The 21,383-nt window shown below is 42.3% G+C and overlaps 1 protein-coding gene across 2 annotated transcripts in view; it reads left to right on the top strand.

The window, feature by feature from the left end:
- LOC117462133 (zinc finger SWIM domain-containing protein 5-like) overlaps positions 1 to 21,383 on the top strand; it is a 78,761-nt gene that overhangs the window by 33,698 nt on the left and 23,680 nt on the right. The window contains exons 2-7 of one of the 2 annotated variants that reach the window (XM_034104218.1): positions 12,257 to 12,444; positions 13,017 to 13,185; positions 14,244 to 14,392; positions 15,443 to 15,593; positions 17,348 to 17,524; positions 21,208 to 21,327. In XM_034104218.1, the coding sequence (XP_033960109.1) occupies positions 12,257 to 12,444; positions 13,017 to 13,185; positions 14,244 to 14,392; positions 15,443 to 15,593; positions 17,348 to 17,524; positions 21,208 to 21,327 (954 nt within the window). The remainder of the gene's footprint in view (positions 1 to 12,256; positions 12,445 to 13,016; positions 13,186 to 14,243; positions 14,393 to 15,442; positions 15,594 to 17,347; positions 17,525 to 21,207; positions 21,328 to 21,383) is intronic. The other variant, XM_034104216.1, reaches the window with a different exon arrangement.

The following is a 21,383-nucleotide window of genomic DNA, read 5'->3' as shown; positions in this document are numbered from 1 at the left end:
GTGTGTGTGTGTGTGTGTGTGTGTGTGTGTGTGTGTGTGTGTGTGTGTGTGTGTGTGTGTGTGTGTGTGTGTGTGTGTGTGTGTGTGTGTGTGTGTGTGTGTGTGTGCGTGCATCTTCATCTTCCATTCATACCTGGGCTGTGATGCTCCAATTTCTTCAACTCAAAATTGCTGAGCAGCTGTTTCCCAGAACTTACCTTTTGCAACATGTTTGTAAATAATCCAAATATATTCTCTTGCCCATTCTCATACTGCAGGTCAATCAATTTAGTTTTACAGTTGACATTTGAATATGTGTATTTCTGTTGATAAGGTTGTTGCTGCTTGACTTGTTTTAACCCATTTTAAAACTGGAAAAACATGTGGCTATTCTGAAAAAAATCTAATTTTGAACATAATTAATTAGAACGGAGAAACAGTCCACACAGCATTAGGATTCCTGTAATTCAACAATTCAATTTCCCACCAACTTTCCTGTTGTTTGGAAATTGAATTAAAGAGGTTTCAACTCATGCAGTGCACCATCTAAACAAAAAGAAAGAAAGAAACATGTTTAAATGTGTACACAGAAGACATTATATTTCAACTTGATATAATGTTTATGCTATGAGTTTGAATGCTTATCTGATGCTATACCACTCTCCATGACTTTAACTCTTGGTTGTTATTAACAGTGTTACCAAACGTCATGGCAATTATAGTATGAACACAGCGTTTATGTTACAATGTCGAAAAATGTGGAATTAAAGCAATGTTGACCAAGTTTAAAGTTGTTTGTTCCTGTGCAACGCTTTTCGCTAAATAAAGCTTACAGTGCAGTCTGAATACAATACAATACAGTCTGAATTTTTTGGAGAAAAAAAACATCCATCAGAAAATAAAGCTCACTTTGTGGTTATTGGTCAGATTCGATGGAGTAGACAGCGTTCTGTTGTTATGCTATAGTGTCTTTGATCAGAGTGTGCTACTCCTTCCACTTAGTTATATGGCTTTTTTCTAATTTTATGAGATCCGTTTCTGAAATTAAATCTCCACTCCAGTCTTATGTCTTTTAATTTCAACTAATAGGTTTACCATGTGTCTCTGCCTGTGCAGGGCAGCCAGACCCCCACTATCCGTCCTCCCCCTCCAGTATCTGCTCTCCTCCTGCTCCTCTGCCTTCCTCCACAAGGCCTCCTGGCGGCTGCCTGCCAGCCAGCCGCCTCTCACCCATTGTGGGCTAACAATGGCAGGCGAGGCCCCAGCCTGGAGGCCTACAGCCTGGGTCTTCCAGGGGGGTGTCGGGGGTAGGCAGTGCTCGGTGAAGAGGGGTGTGAAAGGCTGACTCTGTGGGGGCAGCCAGTAGGGGAGGGTATCTGAGGTGGAAGCCAAGAAAAAGCAGGTCACGCCCAGATTAAAATTCAATGTATGCCCCACGTACCACTGTCTGCCTACGTCAGCAAGCTGGCCTTGGTATACGGTGGGTTTGGAAGGGGGTGGGGCTGGGGGGGTTGCCAGGGATTCTTAGGATTTCCAGGGTGCTTTGCTGCTGCTCAGTTGTGAGAGAGAGGAAGGCAAAACTAAATATAAGAGACACAGGAATAAAGACACAATGGGGGAGTGAGGAGACATTTTTGTGTTGATAGGAGGAAGGAGGAGGTAGTAATCAGTGTCTGGTCCTCTTCATTACTTTACTTCAGCTGCTCTGAGCTCAGCACACCTTCAGGGTGTGTGAGACTATTGGGGGGGTCTTCTTAATGGGGCAGCAGTAGCATCATAATGCATGCAAGACAAAGCTGATTTGGTGATGCATGGTTCCTTTGTGTTTGTGTTGCATTTGGGTGAGGGGGGGGGGGTCTCTAAAATACACACACATGCACTCACACATACACAATCCAATCCCCTCTGTTTTGGGCCCCATCCCCATATGGTAGCTTGGCTTGATGAGAGCTTGATGAAGTCAACCAGAAGTCCCCCGTGTGCGTGTGCGTGTGCGTGTGTGTGTGTGTGTGTGTGTGTGTGTGTGTGTGTGTGTGTGCGTGTGCGTGTGCGTGTGCGTGTGCGTGTGCGTGTTGCGTGTGCGTGTGCGCGTGTGTGTGTGTGTGTGTGTTTCTGCTAATGGATAAATGAGAGTTTCACCCTTGCAGAGCTATTGTGCAAACGTGTGTGAGAGAGAGAAGGGGCATGTGTGGATAGTCAGCTTGTATATTGGCTTGCAAGCTGTTTTCATTATATTTCATTATTCATGTTTCATGCATGATTGTGCAAGGCGAGCAGTGATCAGCTCTGTAGGGGTGGAGGCTAATCAGCGGGTGGAAAAGGTTTCTAAACTCAGACATGCAGACGGTCCAACAAAACCACAAATGTCACAACCTTTGCATATTTCACATAAAAAAAGAAAATATCCTGTGGAAGCTAAACCATAACATCACAGAAAGCCTACAGTCAGTACTTATTTTTCAGAATCGCAGAGATGTCTGCCAGCGGGGATTGACCTTAGTCCGTGTCTGAAATGTCTGCTCCTTGTGTTTTCAATATGAACAAGTTGTATGTCCCAGGGTACGCGGAGTCCAAACGGAGATCTAAAATGAACCGAGGTTATTGTCTAAAAATGAGTTGCAAGTCAGAAAGTATTTTTTGTATGAGAAATTAAGCTGAAGCCGTCAGGGTGCACCATGACATATTGTTGACATACTGTACTTCCTCCACTATAAGTCTCTGCAAAACATCACAACGTTGCTTCATTATTCACATTGTGTATTTCTACTAATTGAGTGTGCGTATGCAGCATGTCTGCCTTCAGAGGCTCCATGAGAGCGTGTCATGTGCTTGACAAGCCTAGGTCAATATTCCCTTATCCCAAAATGTCTCTGAAGTGACTTTTGTTCAGCCTCAAGGCATTGATTTGGCTGCTTTCATCGGATATTCGCTTTTTAGCAGTACAGTAAACAAACCTCTGATTAATAAAAGCTGGATTTGTATTTCAAATGTTCATCTTTGTGCCCAATTGTGTTTGTGCACTAACTACAAATGCTCGGCTTTGTGCCTCCTTCCTCTGTGTGTGTACACAAACGGCATCAGAGCGAGCCTTTTTCTTCTCCTATGTCTTTCCATGCTAACTCGCCATTCCTTGTGTTGTGTCCGCCAACTCAGAACGGAGCCATTTTGTCTCCTTCAGCTCCTGAAATGAAATATAAGCCTCTTAAATGCATACTTATCTTACCCTGCAGACTGTGCTTGAAGAATAAACACACATGGCTGCGCGCACACACACACACACACACACACACACACACACACACACACACACACACACACACACACACACACACACACACACACACACACACACACACACACACACACCAACTAAAGAGGCATTGTGATGCCAGCCCTTGTTGTTCCACAGACAGCGGCTGCATGCATGTGGCAGATGGTTGTTCCTTTGCTTTGCATGCCGCCATATTAAACAAAAACCATGGCTCAGGCCACGGCTGGTTTAGGAAAAGGGCAAAGTGCAAGAGAGACTCAAAAAGAAGATACAAAAGAGCAACAGAGGGAGAGATGGGGACAACAGGCTTGGCGTACACAAATGCAAGCAGGAAATCCATGTGTGTAAATGTGCATGTGTGTGAATAACCACATTAACATTGCATGCATTGCTTACACAAATGCGTACGGACACTCACATCCTCCTAAATTGACACACAAAGATAACCAGAGTAGACATACATTCCAGATGAATGCATTGCTGCAGGGAAGGATCCATACAAAGCACAGAATAAGGGAGTGTGTGTTTTCATGTGTATGGGTGGTTACACTAAGTGAAAAAAAATGGTGTTGCATGTGAAAATGTGTGTGCACGTAGGTGGTAAACTGGTGTATCAGTAATTGGAGGGTAAATCCAGCGCGGTGACCTTTTTACAGCTGTCATCTTCTTTCATATGCTTACATGTAGGTGGGTTCCTTGTTAGTGCGGCCACATTGTATTCTCGTTGTGATACACCGACATTCAGGGGTCATTTTACTTTGTCTTCTGCTTCTGGCCCAGTTATGCCTCTGGCTTTGACAGTAAGAGTTAATTGCTTATCCATGAACGAAAATATATAATTTGAGAATATTCAGTGGTAAAGCAAGGATGAAAAACAGTATAGGGCTACCAACAACAGTTGGAGACGGTGATCATATAAAATCTTGCAGTGTTTAGCGCAACTGTAAGGTTTTAGCCAAACATTATGTCTTTGCTATGGTAACATCTAGCTTATAAAAACTGCTATGGCAACCAAATGTCATGCAAATTCTCCGTCAGTCATAGAGAAGAGAAAAATGCAAGACACATACCAATGTTACTGTAGTATCTCTCAATTCATTTTGTTAATGTTTCATTAACATTTACTTGTGCTCTTCCGCCAGTCAAAGTTTTATACAGTAGAGTGTTTTAATTTCAAATGATTTTCCGACAGTTACTCAGCCTTAGCCTTAAAGCTTTTTTTGGCTACTATTTTGTCCATCCGCTTTTACAATATTGCCTTCCCATAGAAACCCTGTTTAAATTAATAGCCAAATAGCAAACCAGTTGTTGCCTCAATTTAAAATAGATTTTGTGGGATTATTTCATATATCATTGTGAAATGTTTCTGTCAGTTCATAAAGTGTACAGCAACCGTTGTGTTTTGGTATAAGTATCCGAAGATGCAATGCAATTTGGTTAATATTACTCCATATTCATATAGGCTTGTTCGAAACAATTAGGTCCCCCAATTTTTCTCTCAACCAGTCTTTCATCCCACCACTGCATGAAAAATAATATCAAGTCTTAACCACATAAAAAAGAGGGAAAAAACTGGACGTTTTCTAGCAGAAAATGAATGCCGGCTTTATCACCTGCATGCGATAGACGGGAGTCTTTCTCCGAGTGTTTGCAGCTTGATAAATTGCTTCTGCTTGTTTCTTTGTAAATGTGGCCAGACAAGGCCGCAGCACATAATGCCTCGACACCGCAAACAAAGTGCCGGAACTGAAAACACTGCCTTCTTATCTCTAATTTAGCCTTGGGTGAACAGGGTGTACACATACGCCTTCTGTGTATCACACACACACACACACACACACACACACACACACACACACACACACACACACACACACACACACACACACACACACACACACACACACACACACACACACACAACACACACACACACACACACACACACACACACACACACACACACACACACACACACACACACACACACACACACACACACACACACACACACACACACACACACACACACACACACACACACACACACACACACGTACACATGCCCACATACACACACACACACACACACACACACACACACACACACACACACACACACACACACACACACACAAATACCAAGCTCCTTTTAACTCTGCCTCACCCAGACCCAGCTTCAGCTTTGTAATGTACTTCTCGTGTTTTTCTCTGGGGTTTTTTCAGTCCTATATTCTGCTGCCAAACTGAAAGCATATATTTGGCTTTTCTCCTCACCGGGTAACCTTCTAGGGTCGCACAAACTCACAATGGCATCAATCAACAAAGCGACACACCATTAACAGCTGAATGTATGCAAGTCCTGAATTGGACCACTTAGGCCTTCAGGTTGTATAGATTGCTTTTAGATTACGCAGATTAAGTTCTTTATTTTGAATGTCTGACTCCATCGAGCAAAAGAATGCTACCCTCAATACATCCATTATTCAATACTGTTCAGAGGGTTATAGCTTTTATTTCAATCAAGTTACCTGTGTCTGAGTGTCAGAAACAGGACTTACAGGCCCTTATGTTCTTCCTCATTCTGATGATTTTGATCGATCTTTGTGACGGGCATTTAGCTGAACACGATCTTCCTTTTTGTGTAATCTGGTTTACGTCAAGTGTTACCTTCTCTCTTTCTGAATGTCTCCCCTACACTTCCTCCATTTTTCTATTTTATGTTGCTCTTTGCTCATTCAGGTTGGGACCAAGACATCAGCCTTTTGCAGATTTTCCCCGTGTCAGCTCTGTCAGATCTGCAGTGTTCCCCCTTTCTCGTCATTTATACAATGACACATGAGCTGAAAAGGACTTGATCAAACCTGTCTCTCCCATCTTTTTCTTTTCTCCCTCCCCCTCTTTCCTGTCTTCTCGGACTCTCCTCCCCCCGTCGCAACAGAATGGAACAAAATCAGGGAATCAATTTGAGGTAATCATGACAAATGAGTCCCGGTGGTTAGCAAGGATTTTTGTGTGTGTGTGTGTGTGTGTGTGTTTGGGACAGGGCTGCTGGGAAATCACAAATGAATCAATCAGCTGTTATCACATCAGCAAACTCCGCAGGAGGGAGGGATGAATGAATGATGGATGGATAGGCAGAGGGGAGGTGTGTGTGTGTGTGTGTGTGTGTGTGTGTGTGTGTGTGTGTGTGTGTGTGTGTGTGTGTGTGTGTGTGTGTGTGTGTGTGTGTGTGTGTGTGTGTGTGTGTGTGTGTGTGTGTGTGTGTGTGTGTGTGTGTGTGTGTGTGTGTGTGTGTGTGTGTGTGTGTGTGTGTGTGTGTGTGTGTGTGTGTGTGTGTGTGTGTGTGTGTGTGTGTGTGTGTGTGTGTTGTGTGTGTGTGTGTGTGTGTGTGTGTGTGTGTGTGTGTGTGTGTGTGTGTGTGTGTGTGTGTGTGTGTGTGTGTGTGTGTGTGTGTGTGTGTGTGGGGCAGGCAAACCTTGGAGCTGTCAGAACAGATGGGAGATGGGGAGGGCTGCGAGGATGTGTCGGCTGCTGGAGGAGGATGAGTCCTGCAGGAAAGGGGCATGGAGGGAAAAAAAAATGGGGAATCGGGTTGTATTGTATTTCTGCTGAAGATGCATTTTCTTTATGGAAGTAAATAGTAATGTATCTTTGACGTAGATAAAGCGAGAGGGGAGGGTGTCTGTGTGCTGGTAGCTGCAAACAAAGTCCAACAAGAGTAACTTTCAAATCTATCTTTGGAAGTTCTGTTAAAATCTAACCTTGTGTTTTGCGTTACAAAAGGAAAACAAAATACTACCAATAATGCCAAACACATTTCTGTGTTTTGCTTCACTTTGTCAGTTCTGCTCAATACCTCCAAACTACCACTGCAGACTGGATCCAACGTCTCCAATAAATGAGTGGAGAAACATAATAAATGGATATGACTCCTAACACAGAACTAGGGGTCCCTGAGTTCAATGAGTGTACAGATGACGTAAATCAGATGCTTTGGCTGTCACGGATAGCAGATGTCTAGCCAACTGAATACCTGTGAGATTTTTGGAGAGACATGTTCTAAAGTATCATCATTAAAACACAAATGAGGGAACATAGTTTTGAAGAAATCTGTTCTAAGCTTGTGGTGATCTTACATCTCACTTAGACACTTGATGTATTTCCTTTAATTTGCCAGCCATCTATCTTCCTTTACCAAACTGGGGTTGCAGTGATCCCTTGTGGGCGGCAAAAGGAAGGAGTGGCTTTTTGGCAAAGAGTATGTGGTGCAGGCGCTGCACTGTGAGACAAGTAGTTGAATGGAACCAACGATCACTTATTTAACTTTAAAATCCACTCTAAAGGGTGGGTGGGGTTTGTCTGTCTCCCTGTCTGTCTGCGATGCCAGTGGTGAGGCTTTAGTTGAATAAGACTTGTGTGTGTGTGTGTGTGTGGGTGGGTGGGTGGGTGGGTGGGTGGGTGTACACACTATTTGGCTCACTGCCCAGCTCAATCTCCCCAGCTGATTAGGGGTTAATGGCCTATGAGTGTGGGGAGCTCTCTGCTTCCCCATTGGCTGACTGGATTGTGTGGGCGGGGTTGCCATCGAGTGACAGATGGTCTACAACAGGGAGGGAGGGAGACAGGGCGGTGTGTGTGTTTACATCTGAGCAAGGGGGGTCCATCTCTAATTACAAAAGAGAGATGTACAATGGTGGTCTCTCCAGTCGTCTTTTCTCCTCTTTTGATTGTCTCCTTGCTTTTTCTGGTTTTTTCACACATCAATGCAACTGACTTTATTTGTTGATGCCTCCATAAATAGAAATGTTACGTTGTCAAGTCCTACCCACATTCTCATTTAATTGTATTGAAATGAAAATGATACAGTATAAAAACAAATCCTTGATTCATTGATTGTAACTGGGAGTTTTTATGCACACTGCTCTAAATGCAGCTCTCAATTTGTGTCATACACAATGAAAGTAACATTGTTAATAATCATACATGACATATACATTTGCTATCTCTTCAACATAATGTGTGTGGGGGTTGGTTTTCAGGGCAAGCCTACATACCTGCATCAGAACAGACAAAAATACTTGACACACACATGGCCATGTGATTTCCCCTAAGGATCAGACCAGATCATTGTGCTTGGCAACACTCCCAGTTTACACACATCACACGCTAATTCACCTTTGTTTGAAATTCATCTGTTTTGCCGAATGCGTTCAATGGCCTGGAGTAGAACAGCAAGGAGAGTGTGTGTGAGTGTATGACAAAAAATAGAGAGATTAGTGATATCTGCTTTGAATATCACTGACTAGTTTGTGTCGTTTCGTCACTGGTATTAAGAAGAAAAGCAGATGGGCTCTGAAAAGGTTGTTTCTTCACTGTGTGTATGTGTGCTTGCAGACTGTCTGATGCAGCGTCTTTTTTATCAAGTGCCATTGCATCCCCATCTGCTAAAGACACACTGTCTCCCTCAGCCTTTACATAAACACAGATGCACACAGGCAGAAGCACTCTTTGTGTGAGAGTGGAAAAATAAAAATAATGGATTTAGTTGTTTTTTTTAAATACATTGAATATTAAGCCTTCGGATACAGGTTTCATGGAAAGGAATATCAAATATTATAATCCATATCATATCAATAGGGATGGACAGTTGCATATGCTGTATAATCTGCAAAACCACTGAGGCAAATGTGTATTGGGCTATATAAATCAAATTTGATTGATCGAAATATACTCAACTATGGAGTACCTCAAGGTTCTTATCTAGGTCCCCATCTATATCACAACATATATCAAGCATGTTGGCTCATTCATTCAACGTGTTTAAAATACCAGAAATACTTAGTCACATGAGTCAGACATTAAGTCTCGCATGAGTTGAACCTAATTTTTAGGAATGGCCATCTTGTGTGGGAAACGACTTAACTGAGGCATGAATGCCAAAAACAGCTAATATACAGATAATGAAACCCATCTTTGTTGCAGATTTTATGTGTGAAACAGGAACAAGGGGAGGGGTGCCAGACAGACGAACTGTGTGTGTGCCATTTTAGACTTGATTGAAAGTGAAAAGAGCAGTGGTGTCACCATCACATTCATCCATGTGGTCTGAGTAACAATAGGCTTTAACCTAACAGATGCAGACAGAGAGAGAAGGGGGGGTGGTCTATGTCCAAAGCCAAGACAGAAAGAGAGAGCAGCATTCCCAGCTGTGGGAAATGCTTTATACCCAATATCATCTGACATAAGAACTTGTACAAGATACTTCACTGGATTTCTGGAGAATAGTGTAGTGATGAATGATGACTGGCGAAACATTTTTTAGACAGCTTGGAGGGAAGGTAGCTCTCAAATGTTCCCCTGATGCATTTAAGAATTGCACTCCCCTGATTTTTGCCTGATCCTGTGCTGTGATGATTTCAGCTCTGGAAGATCACATTTGGACTATTTTACACCAAGCTGTGTTTAGTGAAAATTGGCTCTAAAGGTATATCCATAATGAAGACAGACAGTGTGAAGGAATGGAAAGTCTTTTTTTTTGCATATCTGATATTACCCCTCACAGCTAGACACATTGGTTGACTATTTGACTCAGTGGGAGGGGGAGATTTCAACAATTGTGGATGTTTTCTTTTCTGTCTAGCACTGGAAGATGCATCTTTCATGTCATAGTCAGATGCCCTCCTCTTTGGCATAGTTGACAGTGTTTGCCAGCGTGAAAAATACCATACATATGATCCTGAAATTCCAGTTTGGATAATAAGTATCACCCAAAGTTTTACACGTAGCAGCACACCCACACCAAAATAGGCACTTCCATTTTTCAAGGCACTGCTATTTTTGTCTAAACTCAGTCTTTCTGAAGTGTCTGCTGTATGCCTTTTTGGTACTTTCATGTTTGCAATCTGGTATTTAGGTGGAAATAGTGGGTGGCTACTGTGCTGGTGAGAAGTAACACATTTGGTCTGGTTCCAGAATATATTTTAGTTCAGCAGTGTGTGACAAACCCACCCATCAGCCCTAGATAACCCTCCATGTTCTGGTCAGTTCCCTCCCTTGTACTCCTGCTGCTCTTTATTTTTCTTCGTTCATCATAGTAAAAGCAGTTTGCAGTTGATAGGATCTCAACCTTTGTGTGCTTGTTAGTGTGTTTGAGTGTCTTTACGGGGGTATCTGGGCTGCTATACCACACTAGTGTGTGTATGTTGGTGTTTGTTATCTTTAGCATCAGACATGTACTTTTTTTTTTTAGCCCAAGCCCAGAATAACCATAGCATCGCTTCCCTGTTAGATGGCCTGTCCTTCCTCTATGTCTCTCTTTCTCCTCTGTCATTTCTGGCTTGAAAGCAGCAGTCGGGTTGCCATGGTTTGGTTGGATACAGTAATCCAATGTGTACACATACACACATGCACACCTCACTGCATAAATAATTGACCTGTCACAGTGAGACGGCAGGACAGACCAGATGCACTCTCCGCTCCTCTATTCTCTGTTCTCCTCTCTCATTTCTCCCCCATCTCAGACTCAATACTCTCCGTTTCCTCACCATTCTTTAACTTATGCTATTTGTTTTGTTCCACTTTAATATGATCTTACCTTTTTTATTTTGTATTATCTTGTCACACCATTTATTTTAGTGTCTGGGCAATACAACACACTGTAGTAGATTGCAATGAAAGGGCTTGAATCGTTTGCTTCATTTAATGTAGTTAAAACTCAATGTGGCTTTATTTTCCGTTGGCATCAACCAACAAAATACTGGACTCTACTATTTAAATGTTAGGAAATGAAGGTAGGATAAGAATAAACGACCCCACATTTCTGGAACTAGGCTTAATTGAGGCTGCCAGGTTATAAAATGTGTCAAATGCTGATAAGTATAACACAAACAGGATCAAGCTGATTTATTTTCCATTGAGTTTTAAGAAGTTATTTGATATCTGAATGTTAAGATGTTCTTAAAGGACATCAGACTTCTGCTTGATTGCTCCTAATTTCACAGAATCATTAAGTTTCGTGTCATCAGCAAAGCATTGTGGCCCTAGGTCAAAACCATGGGGTACTCCACAGTTGAGTATTTATTGTCTCCTTCAACTTGAAACGACCTGTTGTTGAGTTTAATTTGGAAATCCTTTGAAAGGCCATAAGTTCCCTTCCGACTGCAAAAACTACAGCTGTTGGTCTGCGGATGGCCAAGATAATCATGCGTAAGGGAATCAAATGCGCCAATAGTCTATCCAGCCAATTCAACATGCCAAAAGGCCAACGTGTGGTTTATAAGGGCAAACAGAAGCCAGTAATGCCTGATGTACCATTTAAATGTACAAGCAATGGTTGCCCACAGACTCTCAACAACAGCCCAACAGCTGCCAATGGCCAGTGGTCAGCTCAGTTTGCGGAGGCCCTAAATATGAACTAGGCAAAGCAGAGTTCATCTCTCTAGGCTACTATCCTACAATCCTCAGGGCTGAGTGTGTGGGCAGGAAGGAAATGATCACACCCTAGCAACCCCCCATTCACTGCACACACACAAATGCATAGAGACATAGGAGAGAAAGGTAGAGGGAGTATCAGATGGCACAGTGTCTTACTGGAGATGTCTCATTAAGATGTGTGTGTTCTGTACCAACGGTTCATTCTGTAGGTTTGAAGAGGCTCAGATGACCACAGATGCTCCTTCTCTTTTGTTTCTTATTCTATTGGTAGTCCGTTCACAAGATCTGGGTAGAAGCTAATATAACGGAAACGGGAAGCGTTGATGTTGAACAACTTAACTTTAGGAAACCAAGGAACATGGTACGTGTTGAGCTCATCATGTGAACTCTTGCAAATAATTATTCATAACGATGGAAACTCATTTAAACTTAACTTAAACATTACATTTGCAGTTACCTGTTGCATTATCAACTATAAAAAGTCAGGATGATTAAATGTGCATCCAACCGAAGACTTTTCTTTGTGATTGAATGTTGAAGCTCACTCATCTTCTCCTTCTTCCTCCCCAGGGTTTCACCTCAGTGGCACAGTAACTGAACCCGCCACATCTTCAGATCCAGAGGTCACCCACAAGGTGGCCATCAGCTTCGACCGATGCAAGATCACCTCCGTCACCTGTGGTTGTGGGAACAGAGACATTTTCTACTGCGCCCATGTGGTGGCGCTCTCTCTTTACAGGATTCGCAAGCCTGAACAGGTAATGTACAAAATATATCTATATGTCTACAAGTGCATTTGCAAGGATATGAATAACCTGTTTATGAGGCTAATCCTGGTTCCGATTTGTATTTTGGATATTGTGTTTTTGAGCGCAGATACATTTGGTTATTCATATTTATCCCTTTATTATACTATTGTCATTACAACCATGCAGAACAGTGGGAGACAACAATGTCTCTTTTATTACCAAAAGACAAAACTATGTTTATTTAACGCTCCAGATCTTAAATGCTTGTGTGATACGGCCCTTGGCTTAGGTTTATACATGAAACAGTATCAGGTTTCTTTTGGGGTACTTTGGGGTGCATATATATATTTTTGTTCACTGGATAAGTGATGTTTACATGTACACACATATAAGAATATTCCAAAAAACTGGTCATAAACTTGCTGTTGATGTGAACACTCAATAAAAAGTCACACAAATGTCACATACTGCAGGAGAGGGCTACTTACTCTTCTGAAAATGTCATAGACCAACTTAAAATAACAATAAGTTTTTAGTTGAAACTTCATACATCAACATCTCCATGTGTGTATCTGATACAGGTGAAGCTGCGGTTGCCTATCTCAGAGACGTTGTTCCAGATGAACAGAGATCAGCTGCAGAAGCTGGTGCAGTACCTGATCACGGCCCACCACACCGAGGTGCTGCCCACCGCTCAGAAACTGGCAGACGAGATCCTCTCCTCCAACTCTGAGATCAACCAGGTCCACGGTGAGAGGAAACATTGTGGCAAACTTTGAGCTCATGATATGTGATTTTAAAAACATCTTTATCCACCAAGTCCACGTTTGAAAAGTTGATGTGCTGTCCATCCCACGGCAGTGATATCTACACAGCAACAGGCCAGACTTAAAAGCTTAAGACTTTAAACATGCTACGTCATGCGTCAGAGTCCTGATTTATTCGTCAAAGCAGCAAGTCAGGCTTTAAATGACTTGTTTGATTTCTTAGTTCCTCCTCTCCTGTGACTACCTCCTTCCAGTGGCAGGAGAGCATTGAAGAAAGCAGGGGGAAAAGAGGTCAAGGATGAAATGGATGCAGGAGAAGTTAGAGATAGATGTGTGCAAAGGAAAAGGGACACTGAGAGGAAGAGACGGGGAGAAATGGCTCTCTGGAACACGGGAAGGAGAGGAAAGATGAAAGAACCGAAACATTTACCGAGATGAAAAACAAGAGGAGAACTTCAACAGACCCGCGTCGGGGAAAACGACAAAGCATACACATCCTTTCACCAAACAAAACTTTACTTCTGCGTCTCTATTTCATCCTCCGCGCTAAATGTTGACATTCTCCAGCTCTCCTGTCCAGGAAGCCCCGCGCTGTGTTTCCTGTCTCTGTTTGACAAGGGGGATCCTGGGGGTTGAAGTTCAGTCGTTCCAGGAGCGAGGCTTGCTTTGATGGGGGAATAATGTTACTGTTTGCTGTTGCGTACTCTTAGCCGGTTGGAAACACATCTCTGGGCCTTCCTCAGCTCGCTTCCTGCTAGATCAAAGCAGCTTCCCCCTTCTGAGCATATCTGCATTTCCCCGAAGTATAACTCAGGCACACAGTGCAGAACTGAAGAAAAATAAAGTTGGCCATATATTTCTTACGGCATGATTAGCCTAAAAAGAAGCAGCTTTTCTCAAATACAGGTGCACTGCAACTTCAATGTAAAACAAATTGGTATGAAAACATTATCCGAGTACCAACTTTGGATTGGATTGCTATAAGATCTGTTGTTGTGTCACTGTTTGTGCCTGTAGTTTAATTTGTGTGTGTATTTCCAGGCGCTCCGGACCCGACTGCAGGCGCCAGCATTGATGATGACAACTGCTGGCATCTGGATGAGGATCAAGTCAGGGAGCAAGTCAAACAGTTTCTGTCACAGGGAGGATACTATGGCTCTGGGAAGCAACTCAACTCCATGTTCGCGAAGGTAAGGGCACCGCCTCTTCCTGTCTCTGTCACAATAGATCTTTTTATTTCATTACTATTGTCAAAATCATCAATCATGACACAAATGAGTAAAGTAATTGTTTAACTCTAAAGAATATTGTCTTGAGGATTTCTTCTTGACAATTTTTACTTCTTCTACTTAAGTGGTTTAGTATTGGACTTAGTTAAAACTTTGGGGACTCACAGGAGATTTAAAAAAAGACAGTAGTCAAAATCAATGTCCTGACTTGTAGACACTAGTATGGCTCTAGCTAAATTCTACATTTCCCATACTCTATAGTGGCTATTGAAAACGATGAATGTATCGTAGGTACCTGAAAATATATCTTCACCTTCCTCTAAATCAGTTAAATGCCCCTTTTAAAATAATGAAGTAATTTCATGAAGTTGTTTAAAATCAATCTATCATATTATATCCTTCTTTCAGAATTTCTTCCGACTTCTTTCTTACTTCCTCTTGAACCCACCACTTATTCACTTCTTTCAGAGAATACAGTGATTCACAGACTTTTAAATTGAGACACTCTTCCCTTGGCATCCATTCAACTTTGCGTCTCTTTTTAAAAGTATGGTTTCCCACCGGGAGAATTGCACAAGAACATCTTAAGATCTCTTTAACTGTAATATTCAAACTCAAGGCATTAACAAGTCTTGAATATGGTTTTGCAAGTCGATTGAGGATTCATAAATGTCCTTTTCTTAGTCTTTGTCTGAGTCCAACAAGCTCACTTTACTCAGACATAGATTTTGAGCACTTTCTTATTCCAAGTGGTATTCATAAGGGTTTATAATATCTGGAGTGTAACCTCATGTTGACCCTAAAGGATCCTCTATGATGGGGCTGTTTCGAGACATCATGCTTTATATGTTCAATTCACTCTGAAGTCAAATAAGTAGATGCAAGCCAATACCATATACAATATTTAAAGGGACTTTTTGTTAGCTATCCTTTTCTGGCTGTTTACAAGCATATCACACTGACTCCAGTTCAGTACTAAACAGACATATTTCTCTTTCCGGGTCTTTATAGGTGAGGGAGATGCTACGAATGCGAGACTCCAACGGAGCCAGAATGCTGACGCTCATAACAGAACAGTTTATGGCAGACCCTCGATTGTCGCTATGGAGACAGCAAGGCACGGGCATGACAGACAAGTGTCGTCAGCTCTGGGATGAACTTGGTAAGAACAGTCGGAGAAAAATGTCAGAAAGAAAACACATTGTAAAGACGAGTTATCTTCACCAGTGTGCGTCTGTCCACAGCTAATGTCAAAAACTGATGAACCCATCAGCCTCAATTTTCTCTTACTCCTCAGTAGCAAAAGGCATTTCCAGCTATCAATAGGCTACAAACAAACTTTACCTACTCAATTAATTTAATTTACAAACACCCAAAATACAATTACACGCCACATTAATATTTTTTGTTGATTAAAACTGAACTCCATAGATAATGTAATCTAATTTGAAACCTTCTGATTCATTTCAAACTTGATATGTTCAGATCCACTTATGTTAGGCACAACATGAGATAAATAAATCCATGTTTTTGTTTGCTTTGTTACAATCTTACCGGCAAGGGAGTCGTGTATGGGGTCAGAAAGTCCAAGTTTGGCCCACAATTTGGACAAGGATATTCTCACCAACAGTTTTTTTAGTTTGTATCTTCATGTTTAAATGCTTAACAGTTGCTTGGCTAAAAGCATCAGCTAAATGTAATAAAGGAGGTGGTCACACCAGAGATCTAGACTCTACTTAGTGTGCTTTCCCAGTTTGTTTACGAGTTGGCCACTCAGCTATGTTGCTGGTCAGACAGCCAGGCCCACAGAAGTGTCCGGCCTGTCAGGTACTCAGACAAATGGACAGTCACCTTGTTCCCTCCAGTCAGTGAGCTATTAGGTCCTCCAGTCAGCAGCTTCTCCTCCTGCTCTCCTCTCGCTCCTCTCACAGACTGAATAATAAAGGCTGCCGATCAATAGGGCTGCTCAGCTTTTCTGCAATCAATCCCAGCATTTAGGAGGTCAATGAGAACACTTCCTGGGTGAGCGAGGGAGATCATGACACAGACAGAAATAACAGCCAGACACTCAGGGTTTGCCGCCTGATCATTTTTCCTCAGAGATGCAGACATCTGACAGTTGACCCCGCTCCAGGTCTGTGTATGGAGAGCAGGTGCTTAAAGTGTAGTGAAGTTAATGGAGAAGGCCAGCAAGCTTTTGACTCTGGCTTTAATAAACGGCCATGGCAAAGTCAATGGGAGAAACAAAAAGCAGCACATTCTTCAGCTTTTTAGGCATAATAAAATGACTACTATTAAAACCACTTATTTTAGTTTTTTTGCCATATTATTTCTATTTGATAAGGCTTCAATCAAGGCTTCAAGCTTTCTGAATTAATAGATACATTGTTTGTCAATGAAATATCGGAAAATAGTAAAAATGCCTATATGCCTTTTTTAATTTGTTTATTTATTCATTTCAAATAGTAATAGTACACAATCTTGTACCCGAACATTACAGGCAATGTCCTGCCTGTCCTCTGTCTCCCCCTTTCACTCTTTGTCTCAATAAAGGCAATCTCTAGCCCCAAAAATATCTTTTAAAAATATACAGATTACTGTATGGACTCTAAAAGAAAAAATCTAGTATGAAGAAAGAATGAACCGTTTATCCTTACATTTAAAAACTGAAATGAGTTGGGCAGGAGTGACAGCATTGAGGTTTCTCTTGTGATCAAGGAATTGTAATGGCAAATTGATTACTTTTATAAAAATAAAAAAGCTTCATTATGTTTGTAAGTTTTGAGGAACATTAAGGAAAAGCGTATTTTTTAGTATTGGTAGAATTCCGCCAGCTTGGACACTTCCCTGGTCCAATATTAGACAGTACAACAAAACCTTCCTTCCTAACCACTGACTGCCTCTCTAACCCCCCAGGTGCATTGTGGGTGTGCGTGGTGCTAAACCCCCACTGTAAGAGCGAGGAGAAGACCGGCTGGCTGAAGCAGCTGAAAAAATGGGGCGACATGGACATCTGCCCGCTGGAGGATGGCAACTACGGCAGCGAGCTTCCTAACATCACCAACGCTCTGCCGCAGAGCAGCCTGGCACAGGGTCAGCACAGACACACATTCTACTGCGTAATCAAAATATGAATACACTGCCTGCACAGATATGATAGGACCACATGGCGCTTTTACTGACCCTGTGTGTGTGCTGTTTTTCACAGACTCTCTGACCAGGCCGTGGAGGTCGGGTGTTCAGCCGGGCCGTGGAGGCGTGTGACCTCCACTGGCAGGACAGCCACCTCCAGAGGATCATCAGCAGCGACCACTACATGTCTCCATCCTACCAGAGGGAAGGGGAGAGCCTGCTGTTCAACCCCCAGGGCCTGCCATTGTGGCTCGGTGAAGCAACCACACACCACACACACACACACACACACACACACACACACACACACACACACACACACCACACACACACACAACACACACACACACACACACACACACACACACACACACAACACACACACACACACACACCACACACTACACATACACATACACATACACATACACACACACTGTCATATTGGGATATTTCAGTCCTCAAAAAGTGTTTCCTTAATTTTTCGTCATTTCAAGAGGAACAACGTGTTTACTTCACATACACAAGGCAAGGCAAGTTTATTTCATATAGCACTTTTCAACACAAGGCAATTCAAAGTGCTTTACAAAAAACGAAAGACATTAATAAAATGGCATTTAAAATCAGTCATTAAAAAGAAAAGCTAATAAAATAAACATTAAAAGAAAAAATACATGGATAAAAGTTACAGTGCAGTTTAAGATATGAATAGTTCAATTAAACGCAGCAACAAAAAGAAAAGTCTTCAGCCTGGATTTAAAAGTAGTAAGAGTTTGCAGCGGACCTGCAGGTTTCTGGGAGTTTGTTCCAGATATTTGGAGCATAATACTGAACGCTGCTTTAGCCATGTGTAGTTCTGACTCTGGGGACAGAAAGCTGACCAGTCGCTGAAGACCTGAGAGATCTGGATGGTTCATCATTTAGCAGGAGGTCAGAAATGTATTTTGGGCCTAAACCATTCAGTGCTTTATAAACCAGCAGCAGTATTTTGAAATCTATTCTTTGACACACAAGAAGCCAATGTAAAGACTTCAGACAGGGCGATGTGATCCACTTTCTTAGTGTTAGTGAGGAATTCGAGCAGCGGCGTTCTGATCAGCTGCAGCTTTCCTAATAGATTTTTTAGTGTGCACCTGTGAAGACACCATTGCAGTAGTCCAGTCTACTGAAGATAAAGCATCGACAAGTTTTTTCCAAATCCTGCTGGTGACATTAGTCTTTAATCCTAGATATGTTCTTTAGGTGATAGTAGGCTGATTCTAGTAACTGTTTAATGTGACTGTTGAAACTCAGGTCAGAGTCCATGACTACACCTAGATTTCTGGCTTAGCTGTTGTTTTGAACATTGCACACTGAAGCTCAGCGCTAACTTTTAACGTTCTGCCTGGCTTCCAAAAACCAATTACCTCAGTTTTATATTTGTTTAATTGGAGAAAGTCTGACACATCCAGTCATTGATGTGTTTCAATGCACTACTCAGTGTTTGAATTGGAGCATAGTCTCCTGGTGAAATTGTTTACGTAAATGTGTGTGATCCTCCGCATAGCTATGGTAACTTATTTTGTTGTTTTTTCATTATCTGAGCCAGTGGTAGCATGTAGACGTTAAAGAGAAGAGGGCCCCAATATGGAGCCTTGAGGTACCCCACATGTCATATTTGTCAACTCAGATGTGTATTTACCTATAGAAACAAAGTTGTTTCTGTCCTTTAAGTAGGATTCAAACCAATTTAGAAACTGTTTCCGAAAGTCCCACCCAGTTTTCCAGTCGGTCCAGTAATATGCTGTGGTCAACAGTGTCAAACGCAGCACTGAGATCTAATAATACTAACACTGAAGTTCTGCCACTGTCTGTGTTTAAGTGGATGTCATTAAAGACCTTTACAAGAGCGTTCTCAGTGCTGTGGTTGGACGAAAGCCTGACTGGAACACATCAAACAGTCATTTAAATTGCAAAAAAATTACTCAACTCAAAAAACAACTTTTTCAATGATTTACCTAGAAATGGGAGGTTGATATGGGCCTGTAATGTTCATTACTGAAGCATCTAGATTATTCTTTTTAAGAGAGGTTTAATGACTGCAGTTTTCAGGGCCTGTGGAAAAATACCTGAGTGAAGAGATTTGTTTACTATATGAAGTAGATCTGAGGCCATGCAAGGCAAAACATCTTTGAAAAATCCTGTTGGAATAATATCAAGGCAGCAGGAGGAGGACTTCAGAAGTTGTATAATGTCCTCTAGGTTTTTATCATTAATCTGATGGAATTGTGTCATGGTGTTTGACTTGATGTTAAGTGGACACAGAGACAACACATTTGCTGCTCCTGATGCAGAGGCACTGACTGCTTGTCTGATTTTCTGAATTGTGTCAGTGAAGAATGTGGCAAAATCATTGCACGCCCTGGTGGATAGAAATTCAGAGGCTCCTGACACTGGGGGGTTAGTTAGTCTGTCGACAGTAGCAAACAAGGCACGGCGTTGTTTTTGTTTTTGGTAATGATGTCAGAGAAGGACGATTGTCGTGCGTTTTTCAATTCCAAATTATAAAGGCCAAGTCTCTCTTTATAGATTTCAAAGTGAACCTGGAAATTTGTTTTTCGCCATCTGCGTTCCGCTTTTCGACATTCTCTTTTTCTGTTTTCACGGTCATGGCCTTTCTCCATGGAGATATTTTCTTGCCAGACACTTCCTTTACCTTAGTTGGAGCAATGGCATCTATAACATTTTGAATTTTTTAATTAAAATGATCTACTAGCTCATTTACTGAGATGTTAGCAGGGGCAAGTGTGGAAGAAAAATTCTGAGTAAGTATTTTCAGTTAAATATCGCTTTGTGGTTATCTCTAATAACAGACTCTAATTTCATTGAAAGCCGAACCAGCACACACACACACACACACACACACACACACACACACACACACACACACACACACACACACACACACACACACACACACACACACACACACACACCACACACACACACACACCACAACACACACACACACACACACACACACACACACTAATTCCGCTGATATTGAGGCCAGTATCTGCAGTAAGCAGCTTCCAGCTAAGATCTGTCGGATTCTGCAACTTAAGCCAGCTATCTGTGTGTGTGTGTGTGTGTGTGTTGTGGTGTGTGTGTGTGTGTGTGTGTGTGTGTGTGTGTGTGTGTGTTGTGTGTGTGTGTGTGTGTTGTGGTGTGTGTGTGGGTTTGTGTGTTGTGTGTGTGTGTGTGTGTGTGTGTGTGTGTGTGTGTGTGTGTTTGTGGTTGTGTGGTGTGTGTGTGTGTGTGTGTGTGTGTGTGTTTGTGGAGTCTGTACAGCAAAGCGTTTCTTTGGTTGTGTCAATGTCACTCTGTTCTGTGTGTAAAGCTGTGCTGACTCTCCTTCATCTCACACACACGTCCCGACGGGCTTGCGCTCGCGTCGACCCCTGCGTTCCCACGGCTACTCCAGGGAGGCATTACGATTGGCCGTCGCCATAATCAACACACTCCGCCTTCAGCCACAGACAGATGGACATCTACAAACACCAAAAGAAAGGTACGCCACATACACATTTGTATTTAAATATATGCTGTTGTTTGTTTTCCGGAGTTAGTTTAATGTTTTTTTAACATTTATCCTCCACTCTCAGATCTCCTCCAGAGGGGCGTGACCTCCACCACCAACCTGGAGGGCTGGGTGGGTCATCCCTTAGACCCGATTGGCTGTCTGTTCGTCACCCTCACCGAAACCTGCCGTGTGGACGACGACAGCACCATGGATACGGGAGTAGGAAAACAAGAAATGGTTTCTACTTTTGAAATAGTT

The sequence above is a fragment of the Pseudochaenichthys georgianus genome, chromosome 17, assembly GCF_902827115.2.
Source record: "Pseudochaenichthys georgianus chromosome 17, fPseGeo1.2, whole genome shotgun sequence".
NCBI lineage: Eukaryota > Metazoa > Chordata > Actinopteri > Perciformes > Channichthyidae > Pseudochaenichthys > Pseudochaenichthys georgianus.
This window is presented reverse-complemented; position numbering and strand designations above follow the sequence as displayed.